The following is a 12,092-nucleotide window of genomic DNA, read 5'->3' on the forward strand; positions in this document are numbered from 1 at the left end:
TTTACATGAAAAGACAGTCTTTCGTAGTCGGAATATATTCAGAAACAGAGGGTTGGAGTGGTAAAGTCATGACGAGCATACTGGCATCAGTAATAATAATAGTAATATGAAATATTTACATAGCGCTTAATGCAATATGTTTCGAAGCGCTTTACAATTATCAAAACAAACAAACAAACAAACAAACCTTAAAAATCAGCTTCGAATCCAAATGATCAACTATACTGTACATAATCATCAGTTCTGTACTAAAACTAAATGGGTTTTAAGCTTCTTTTTGAAAACATCAATGGAGGTGGAGGACTGAACATGAGTAGGGAAGATGTTCTAGAGAAGGGGGACACAAACGGAGAAAGCGCGGGTAAGCTGGGTTTTTTTTCGTATAGAAAAAAAATAATCACAATAGACCAAATATATTTCTTCAGCTAAATCTCTCCTCCTCTTTCTTTTCGTACTATTGTTATTATTATCATTTAATAGCAGACGCGGTAGAAGGTATATAGCATCATCACCATCATCACCATTTTAATTAATTGCTAGAATTATTTCATACCTCAATTATGCTGCCTCACTATTCACCAAGAGTGTAATGACTTACTCCATGTAGAAAGTTTTCGTTTCAAGAAACCTAAGACCACCGTCAAGACGCTTTGACGCGCGAGTACACTGACATAACGTTTAGTCATTAGTTTGAGACCAGACGCTTGCATTAAACACATCCGAAGGTCAGTACAGTTTGACTAACCTGACTTAATGTTTGCGAACTAAAGCTACCATAGACAAGCGAGAAAACTTTGCGAAGGATATGATCGTAGAGTTAGCTTTTAAACCCACCACGACTACATGTCTGTTTGTTCAATCAAGTCAGTCCAACCACAGCGTAGAGACAAACTTGCGTCCAAGTATGAAGGAGAGCGCGGTTGGAAGAATGCTAGTTATAGGTTTGGAATATATAATTGCTTTCATTGGACTCGTATACGTTACTTTTCTTCTTTGTGTTTGTTTGGCTGTTATTCTGTTTCGGGTTTTTAGCGGCAGGTTAATTTTATTACAGTGACGAATACTAAAGCTTTCTTGTGTTAGGATGGCAGAAAATGTAACCATACCATGACTTTTCGTAAAATTGCACATACCGTGTTACACATTCTTATTTTGCCTTGTATATAATGAAACGTGACCTAAATACAGCTTTAGTGGTGACTCTCTTTTTTAAGAAACAGGTGCACAGTACGTGTTCGAAGTGGTAGCAGCAGTACAAGAAGTATTATCGTAGCTCTTTTGTTGTGATGATAATGAGTGTGTATGCCGAGTAAAATGGCGACAGCAACCTCTTGAAAACAGAGTGAAAACACCAAGGCCAAAATGGCTGGCTGAAGCAGGGGAGAAAAGCAAAGGAAAAGAGTTACGTTTATTCCAACAATATACGCTGCAACTGTCAGGGGAATCGTTTATCGCTTGTTCATGATACTTCTGTCATGAAGGATACATTTTCATTTTCAGTTCATTTCAATTCAATTCAATTTAAGATCTTCATGAATTCTGGAGGGCGAGGAGGGCTTTATCTTCATCTATCGTTTGTAACACTATATGATATAACCAGATAGATACGTGTACAAACGCATGAATTTGAATCATGAAGCAACGACTATTGGCAAAAACAAATAAGAAAATGTTAACTGTGATACAATGAGCATCAAGTACAAAATGAAATGTATAATGGATGTTTTCTTAAAGCATGAGTTTAGTATTGTTATAAGGGTTATTTGTAGTTCTTTTCTAACTGTTAGAATCGGATTTTGTAACATTAGTCAGTTTCTTAGTTTCTTTTTATTTTCGTACCGATAATAAGTGGGTTCATCAATTATTGGAGTTTTATGATTATTGTCGCCATGGCAACAGGGCATCAACATCGTTGAGTACGTGCTTGTGATGGAGATGTTTGCTGCCGACAAGAGGACACTGGCGGGCTGCATCAACAACATCTCGTGGGGACTGGGCGTGACGCTCCTTGGTCCTATCGCCTGGCTCCTCAAAGATTGGAGGTGGATGCAGATCGCTATCTCCGTGCCGTGCTTCGTTGGTGTCATCTACATCTGGTAAGACGGGAGAAAATTCCTACAGCCTTCCGCCGGAGAATGAGAGGAGACAAAGATTAATCTCATTTCACTGTTTATTGAAAAGCCATTATTAAAGGTTATTTTTAGTTTTTTCCTAACAGGAGAACAGATAGATTTAAGTTCCTCCCTTGTGTCCCTATCTTGATTTATATTCATTGTTTGGGCAACAAGGAATGCATCGTCGATGTAATCAACATACAACAGCTCCTGCACACATACGTCATCAACTACAGTTTTGGCAGATAGTCGGCTCAAGTTGAATAAGTTGCCGTTTTCGCAGTACGCGATCATTATACCTTCAAATGGTTAGTCATTTTTGGTTACCGCTAAACACTGCCGCCAAGTGGAGAGCGACTATGGGCGGTAAGGTGCAGCCTTGCCCCACGACATTGGTCACGGGAAATGTGTCGGAGAGTTATCGACCAATCATGACGTGGGCTACCTTGTCATCCTGGAAGAGTTTAACGATATTCGTAAAACTTTCAGGGCAACCATGGCAACCACACCAGCCGAGACGTTTTCACACCAAGTCATCAGAAACAGTGCCAACGGCTTTGTGGAGTCAGTAATGGAATGAAGAGCCTTAAGTACATCATTTTAAAATTCGAATTCAATGGGATGACAATGTTTGCAGAGCTGTGAACATCAGCCCAGTCGTTCTTACGTCAGTATCATCGATAGTGAGTGACATTATTAATGATTATAATATCAAAATTATGATAGTGCTATTCACAACAACTATAAAATAGAGATAGTCATGAAAAATATTTAGAATAAAAAGAGTTCTCTTCGCCAACATCGCACTCTAATAACCTTGAATGGTCTGTCTACCCGCAGGATTGTCGTCCTATAACAGGGTAAGATGCCTCTGTTGAACCAGTTTGAACGGAAAAGTGCAGGTTTCTCTCACGAGAGTTTTTGCACGTGTCGCCTCAAGGCGCTGCACGTACAGCACGTCAGCCGCCTGTATAACAGTTCCACCCCGGATGTCTCGGCGGAGGCAGAGATGACTGTCTGATGATGTCTATGATCTGATGTCACGTTTCTTTGTCTCAAGGACAATCAACCCAAGTTGCATATCTATAACGCTCACCTTCGTATGCTTACTTTCCAGAGCGTAACTACGAGAAAGAAATCCTTATTTCCGTGTCTTTGTATTGTGTTTTGTGCTTGCTCATATCTATCCTGCTGTATTTGCTCTTCAGTTAGTAGTAATCAATGGTGAGCAAAATGGCTTGTCTATCTTGTCGTATCTTGATGTCTATCTTGGCAATGGTTCCGAATTAAATACAAAAAAAAAAACTGATGATGTTCACTGAAGAGCCTTTAATAACACTCAATTTTATTGTTATCTAATCATAATGGTTATAACACTCATAGTTTGTGTAGTGATAACGATGAAATAATAATTGACTCTGATGACCAAAAATTATACTATCATCATTATCGTTAAAGGACTACCAACTGTCAATCATTGCAGTTTATCAAGTGAATACAAATAATGTAGATATGTGTTCATTGGTGCAAGAATGTGTAGATAAGATGTTCTGATACAAAAACTATTATCACTATATCATATTCCCAGGCTAATTGTGGAGTCGGTAAGATGGCTGGTGTCTCGAGGCCGCCACGGGGACGCCAAGAAGGTTGTGGAGAAGATAGCCAAATTTAATAAGGTTCCCGTGCCGCCCTTCTCGGTCCGGCCTAGGGAGCTACAGTGTGACATCATGGAGAACGGTGACTCGGAGAAAGTCATCAGTGAGATCATGATGAGCCAGAAGTCTCCGGCCACGCCCAGTCCCACATTCCTTAGCATCTTCTCGAAACGGCGACTCCTACTCAACGCCATTAACATGTTCTACCAGTGGTAATTATGGTCACTATTCAATGTGAAATATCCTCCTGATGAGCCAAGTTCCCCATTCTGGAAAGAACACAGTGTCCCACAGTGTGTTCACAGTGTGAAAACGCTCGAATTTAACAGTGCGCGGATGATTTCACATTGTGGTGCGGTTTCACAGAGTGTTCACTTAGTAATGCTTTGTTTTAACAGTGTGAAGAGATTTCACAGTGTTCACGATGTGTTCGCATTGTGTTCACACTGTTGTTTCTCACACTGTGGAACACTGTTTTTCTTTCCAACACCCCCCCCCCCCAAAAAAAAGAAAATGAAAGAACAAAAATTAATACAGCTGTTTTCTGAGATTTGTCTTTTATTTTTTTTCAAGATTTGTCGCTTTAAATTGAAAGTAGAAATGGATTTAATTCTTGCATTGACTGAAATCAAATGGTGTAATGCACCCAGAATTACCGAACTAGAAATAGAGCATTGATATCAATTTTTACAGAATGTAACAATGTTGTGATTCTTAAGTTTCAGGGATTTTAGATGCAAAATAAATATGGGACTCTGTGTTCATAGTAAAAATGCAGTAAAATCATCTGAAGCAAGGTCTTCGGGTCTTGTTGTCCTTTGCTCATAGTAAAAGAAAACTTTCAAGTTTTGACATTTTCGTCTATAGAATGACACTGAATCTTACACTGACATGTATTAACATACATATTCCACATACATTATTTTGTATGAAAATTTAATTGTGGATATTTCTCTTCATATCAATTTATTATCATATTTCTGAATGAATAATACATCGAATATTACAAAATAGAATGATGCGTGATTTCCAGCTTGGATGCGCAATAGAATATTACAAACGTTTAGAACATGGGGATTAATGATCTATGAACATTTCAAGTCTCGTCGAAAATGGTGGAGAAAAATGATGGAACCAATTTAGAAGCAAGCTTAAAAGGGGTCATCCCACTAGACCGACACCCACGAGTCATACAGCCCATGAGTTCGACACTAGGCAAATAAAGCCCATGAGCTCGACACTAGGTAAAAACAGCCCACGAGTTCGACAGATACAACACGCGCGGCTGAATGTGTCGATCTCGTGGGACTTGTTGGCTTAGTATCGAAGTAATGGGCTGTATGACTCGTGAGCTGTATAACTCATGGGCTGTATGACTCGTGGGTGTCGGTCTCGTGACGTGCACCCAACTTAAGCGTAGGTCCCAGCATAAACTGAGTGTGGAGATGAAGATTTGAAGCATGCATACAACTTAGGTAAAAGAAAAGACAAGAATATTCTGGGATAAAGCAAAATCCATGAATTTAGAATGATTTTTTTAAGATAAAAAGGCTGCAAACTCAACATCCGCTGAACTGGGTTAATCGCAGAAGATAAAGTGTTTATTGAACATTTAATATCTCTTCAATGTTTATGGCTTGAAATAAAATAAGAAACACACACAGATGATAACAAATGTCATACCTAACAACAACCAGAATATAAACTTGGTTATCTGGGCGTGCTTTTAATTCACTAAAGGTTGATGTGCAGTCTGGTGTACTACGGCCTGTCGCTCTACAGCAGCAGCCTCGCTGGTGATAAATACCTCAACTTCTTTCTCCTTGGGCTCGTCGAGATTCCTGCGTACGCCATCATTACCTTTACTCTTGCCAGGTAACCATATTAATTTCTATTTAGGAAGTGTACACACACACACACACGCACACGCATACGCACACACACACACACACACACACACAAACACACACACATACACACACACATTATAGACATGTATAATAATTGTGTTTTTGTGTTCAATAACCTGATAGCAAGAGATCTTTGAATTCCTTAGTAGACTGGAACAAGTTACTAGTAATCGAAATAGCCGATAGAATATCTTTGTTGATCTTAGAAACAATAACGTATTGAATGCAGGAGTGCAGCTATTAGGCTTTAAGTTCATGCACAACCCCCGAACAGAGCAAAAAAAAAAAATGGCACATGTCTCAATGATATTAAGCGCAACCCAGCAATCAGCATTGTGTCGACGCATGGTATTGGTGCCTCCAAACAGCTCATGTGGTTTTGCATTGTACACTTTCATACATCTTTTTTCTTTTCTTTTTTATCTATTTACCTTTTTATAACCGTCTATCCATTCATTCATTTACATCGAATCAACACAATGTATATATTTCTTAGACAAGAGTTACGTCGACGTTAATTCTTTTACCAAAAGTTGTCTGTTTTTAAGGTCGGGTTATTTCTTTTTCCTTACCAATTGCCCTAGTTCAAAAATGTTTCCTCTTTTATTTTTTTTTTATTTCCTGACGAGGACTTTTTAAAATTAAAATCCGATGTCATTCAGCAATGTAATACATTCCAGGCGGAGAATTAGGATTTGGCGTCTTTTACTGACAAAACAAAAGTTTCTCCATTAAAATCCATAGTTTTCGTAACACTTATTTTTTTATTTCAAACCATATATTACTATTTTACCGTATGGCAACCATTGACTAAATGCACAGATCTCACTGTAACCTGGCTGGCATTGTCAAGATTACATTATTTCTGCCGCGCTTTAATTAACGCGGTGTCCATAAAACCTTAGTATCGCTCTTGTTGCTTGGATACCATTGTATTCCAGATGGGGACGAAGATCAACCCTGATTGTTGCAAACATCATAGCCGCTGTAGCTTGCATCATCACGGCTTATCTCCCATCCGAAGCAGGTATTCAGTTCAGATCAGTCATATGGGATGCGAACAACACCCATTTGGTCAATGAGGGCGTCTTGAGTTTTAACCTAAAATTAATGTGGTTAAAGAGAGTTCCTAGTTCCAATAGATACTGTGTAGAATCATCCAGTCGAATTACAGTAGTTGATTGGAATTTTCATAAAAGACATTGAAAGACTGGCACTTTGGCGTGAATTTGCCAATCATTTTTGTGAGAAAGCGCGTGACCAAATACTGAAAATCTAACTTTCGAGCTTCTGTATTACCCGAATTTCATTGTATCGAATGAAACTGATCAAAATTTGAACATACACTGTGTTTTCTCGACTTTGATAAAGAAAAGAGACATATGCCTATAGTTTCGCAGAGCTGCCTCTAATAACTAGCACGTACTTGATAACAAATGTATCATGTAAAACAATGTATGAATTTTGTCCGGAAAAGTCTGTGAAATGTTGCAAGATCTATAAAACGCTTTTGATGTTTATATTGATTTTCAGTTTAAAACATCTTGAGCAATATAACAGATTATTAAAAATGCGTTTTTAGTCTTAAAATATTCGAATTTGAGGTACCAAAAACATCGCCGTAAAGTATGCCCTAATTGGCATTTTTCCATGCTTTCTTTCGCAGTATGTAAATTTGTCTGTTTTTTCGTTCTGTTTATAGGACATAGCGTTATTGTTCATGTTATTATATATTGATTGTGTGATGTACAACTCGTGGTCATTAAAAAAAGAAGAATGGGCAAGAAGGAAAAAAGAATCAGAAGAAAAAAAAAGACGAAAGAAAGCTAAGAGAAAGAAGAAGAAGGAGATGGAGGAGGAGAAGAAAAGTAGACGAAGAAGAAGAAGAAGAAGAAGAAGAAGAAGAAGAAATCAACTTTTTGATTTCATCTTTTGACACACCTTTGGCTCGACAGAGGACGGGACGAACATCGATCTCGTTATCGTGACCTTTGCCATGCTGGGTAAACTCGGTATCACGTGCAGCTTCGGCACCATCTTTGTCTACGGAACCGAGATCTTTCCAACGTCTGTCAGGTAAATCAACAACAACGATGACAACGACAACAGCACCTCCACCACCACCACCACCACCACCAACAACAACAACAACAACACCACCAACACCACCAACAACACCACCACCACCAACAACACCACCACCAACAACAACAACACCATCACCACCAACACCACGACCAACAACAACAACACGACCAACAACAACAACAACAACAACAACACTACCACCAATAACAACAGCACTAACACCACTAACATCAACAACAGCAATACCACCACCACCAACGACAGCAGCAACAACACCAACAACAACAGCAACATCAGCAGCAGCTATAACAACAACAATCACGTATTTTACTAATGTCATTGATATTGGTGGTGATGTTGTCTGCGTTATGTCCTGGCTAATGAATGTATGAATGAATGGGAAAGACTGTATGCTATTTGTAAAGTGGCATCCATCACTATGCTCAAGCTGACTCTCATTATGTACAGTGATGTTTTGAATTTCTTTTGAATTATTTATACGTCAAACGAAGAGACTGGGTACAGTTGCTTCGGCCAAATCGGACATATATCACTATAGAAGTTCATTAGAAGTCACACACGTTTCAAGGAAAATGTGGTCATAGCCATTTCATTAAAAAAAGACATTATGTCATAAAATATTGTGTGTCAATGTTCGAATTGACTTCAATGAATGAAAGAAAATCATTCTAACAGGATGATAAAAGCCTTTTAAAAGTTAAACAAAAAATAAGAAAGTCGGGAAATTTAAAAGTTTCCACTGATCATTTATGCTGATAATACTGATCGCAATCACATGATACGCAAATAGAATGAGCAGCTGATGCCATCATGTGACAACTCCTCCACTGGATTTTAGACAAACTTTAATTGAAAAGAAAGGGTTTTCCCCCAATGATGAGGCAACTACAACCCATTAACCTATACAACTCATCATTGCACACATGAAGATTATTTGAAGCAAAAATTACAATTTGGTAACATCATTACATTAAAAAAAAAGGCAAAGGCGTGTGTGTAGTACTGTTCGACTCGTCATCTTTCAGTAACCTGGGATCTGTTGCATACAAGTTGAGATCAAACATGAGTAAAAAGTTCAAACATAACTTTGTGTGTACTCGATTCTGATTGGCTGGTAATCGACATATTTTTTATATACTTTTTATATACACGCCCCTGGACAGCTCGCAGTGGCAATGTAGTCGTAAGTGGGTAGATTACCCAATGAAAGTGACCAATTAAATGGATATATTTGTTTCTTGCTCTCCGTTGTTTGACAGAAATGTTGGATTTGGTCTTTGCTCGTTTTGGTCTCGCATCGGAGGGATAGTGGCTCCTTTTGTCAATTATCTGGTAAGTCGACAATCTATCTGACTTGTAGCTGCTTTTTGAGTTTGAGATCAAAGATCTCAAATTTGAAGCAAATTTTTAGTCACCACATGTTGGGTTTTGGCTGACCAAGGGTTAAGAATTCTAGGATAGTTTGATTTGTTTATAAAAGCAGAATTGTCATCCTTTTTTTCCCGTCTGTAGATATGCATACTCCTGTGAAGTATGTGCGTGTGTGTGTGTGTGTGTGTGTGTGTGTGTGTGTGCGTGTCCATGCATGTGTGTCTTTGTAATGTGTTTGGTTTTGCGTTCAATGTATACTTGCAAAGGATAAGGAAAAGAAAGCGAACGTTTTCTATACGTAAGTATGAAATGAAGCAAAGCGTTTTTCCTTTCTGATGCTCTGGCTCACACTAGGCCTACTCAAGGATCCTGGCTGGTCAGAATCATTGAGAAAATTCATTCACAACATTAAGATACATACGTTAATAAGAATATATGAACAATGTTGTAAATATGTACGGAGATTTTGTAGAGTCATTGGAGATTACCATATAATGTTGTTCTTTTGTGTGTGTGTGTGTGTGTGTGTGTGTGTGTGTGTGTGTGTGTGTGTGTGTGTGTGTGTGTGTGTGTGTGTGTGTGTGTGTGTGTGTGTGTGTGTGTGTGTGTGTGTGTGTGTGTGTGTGTGTGTGTGTATTGTTAATCTATTCCAAACGGTTTAATAAAAATGGTACGTGTGCAGGCCCTTGCAAGCGTACCTACTTTCGAGCTCATTTTAAGTCAACACTGAAAGATACTGGAAATTCATTTATCCATGTTTCATTGTCCATGAATACTGCCTGCATATCCAAGTACGCACAGAGAGAGAGAGATAATATAATGTTCATATATTTGATATGTTCGTTGCTTGTTTCCCGCAGAGCGACATCTACGGCCCCGCCCCACTCCTCATCTTTGGTGTGACGTCATTCGTGGGAGGAGCCACGGCTTTCTTTTTGCCCGAAACTCTCAACAGACCTCTCCCCGAAACGCTGAAAGAGGGCGACAAATTACATAAGGCGAAGCCGACACAGTCGGCGCGTCCCCCAGCGTACACGCCCGGCGCTGGCGGGGAGCAAATGGCGACCGCCACGTAAAAGTTGGCATGTAGATAATTGATAACTTGAATCAAATAGTGTACACATGCAGAGGACATTTACGTGAAGCCGAACAGAAAAGAAAGAGATTAAAAACCTTTCCAAGGTAAATTGTATCATTTCCACTGATCTACTCGGGGATAAAAATGCATCGATCCACAAGGGGAAAAAAAATAAAGTTTTGAATCTCATATTTACATAAACTGTATTATTTCATTACTTGTTCATTGGCTTATTGTCCGTGAAAGTGTATACTATTTTGAAATTCTTAGCAGTAAACTGAAAAGTTACGGGAATCGAAACGTCTTTCTCCTGATCTAGAGAGAAACACATCGTCTCTAGGCAATAGTATAAACTAATTGGTTCAGGAAGACTGACCGATACATTACATCTTATTGTAGCAATGGAGTTACAAACGTAGATGAAGTCTTAAAAAAAAGAAAAGAAAGAAACATTTCGTGCAATGAAGTGTTTACTGCAGATTTTGAGCAGTAGTTTGTATTAACGTCTTTATGTATCTCTTTTCTTCCAAATGTACATCAGATTTAGTATATGATTTGTCATAGTTATGTATTCAACTCCCTCCACTGTGAAAGCGGTTGTAGTCATGTGACTAAGTTAAACCCCCGAAATATGCTTTCTAAGATATTCTATTATGTATTTGTGTGTTTGTAGGTATGAATGTGTGTGTGTTTGTTTGTTGCACAAAGTAAAGAAGAGAGTGGTGATTTCATTGCATCGTCACTTCTATTTTGTTGAAAACACGTCGAAGTTCCAAAATTTTCATTTCTTCAATCCAATATTCGTAGGATTTCCAGGTTGAAATTCAAATAGGATGCAGTGGGTAAAGGTCCATTAAAACCGATGACATTGTGTTTGATTTACATATCCATGTATGATCGTTTGTTTTGAAAAACCCCAACCAGCAACAACAAAAAATGCTTAAAGTTTATTATTGAACATGTCTGATGCTATGAGATTGTGCAGAAGTTTCTTTTCCTCAATTGTGTGGTTTGTGTCGTTGTTGGCGTCGAAGACGTATTCATTTCAAGGATTTGCAATTTTCGCCGACGAAGAGTTATTCACAATGGCATTAACAGCGCAGATTGACACGCAGCTTGAGTATTTCAAATGTCAGTTGTAATCTTTCAAGTATAGATTTTTTTTTTAAAGACAAACATAGCCAAGAAATTGCTAGCCAGGAGTCCAGTATAACGTGATGCGTGGAAACGTACTGATATTTCAGCTCGCCCACTGCTGGCTAATGACACGATTTGTTTAGTAACACTGTGAGTGTTATTCGTTCTTTTCCGTACAATTGTTTAGAAAAATTGATTTATAAAATAATAATTTCAATATTATGGATGAGAAAATGAATTCGTTATGTAATAGTATGAATTTACTGCATGCCATGGCGCATTCAAAGTGAAGTTGACTGCGAGAATAGGAAGATGTAGATTATGAACTTGGTAACTGTTTATTTGGAATCTTAAAGGAAAATGAAAAGCTCCCTCTATGTAGAGTTGCTAGTCATTTTACTCACTGCTGCTCTGCTTGGTGTTAAGAGCGAATATTTTGCAACGTTTTGTGGGGGGTTTTCTTTTCTTTTTGTAAATTATGTAAAGAAAATAAATACTGGGTATAATGGAATTCCACTCATGAAATGTTTGGAGTGAAGCAAATCGCGATAATGAGTCTATATTTGTAAATTATAAAAGGCATTTATTGAAAATGAGAGAAGAAATTGTACAATGAATTGACTGATCAAAATGTAACAATAATAGAAATGTGAAAATAACAGAAATGATTTGAATTGTACATTTGGTGCTACATGTAATCCATCATAGACGCTGT

At 38.2% G+C, this 12,092-nt stretch overlaps 1 protein-coding gene across 1 annotated transcript in view; it reads left to right on the forward strand.

The window, feature by feature from the left end:
- The window catches only part of LOC139739043 (organic cation transporter protein-like), a 48,015-nt gene extending 36,615 nt beyond the window's left edge, over positions 1–11,400 (forward strand). The window contains exons 5-11 of the mRNA XM_071649655.1: positions 1,900–2,096; positions 3,703–3,984; positions 5,513–5,647; positions 6,624–6,709; positions 7,638–7,758; positions 9,051–9,123; positions 10,023–11,400. Of these exons, the coding sequence (XP_071505756.1) occupies positions 1,900–2,096; positions 3,703–3,984; positions 5,513–5,647; positions 6,624–6,709; positions 7,638–7,758; positions 9,051–9,123; positions 10,023–10,238 (1,110 nt within the window). The 3' untranslated portion in view covers positions 10,239–11,400. The remainder of the gene's footprint in view (positions 1–1,899; positions 2,097–3,702; positions 3,985–5,512; positions 5,648–6,623; positions 6,710–7,637; positions 7,759–9,050; positions 9,124–10,022) is intronic.
- The last annotated feature ends 692 nt before the right edge of the window (positions 11,401–12,092 follow it).

The sequence above is a fragment of the Diadema antillarum genome, unplaced genomic scaffold (assembly GCF_040938485.1).
Source record: "Diadema antillarum isolate AM-2024a unplaced genomic scaffold, OU_Dant_1.0 seq00000781_RagTag, whole genome shotgun sequence".
NCBI classification, from domain to species: Eukaryota; Metazoa; Echinodermata; class Echinoidea; order Diadematoida; family Diadematidae; genus Diadema; species Diadema antillarum.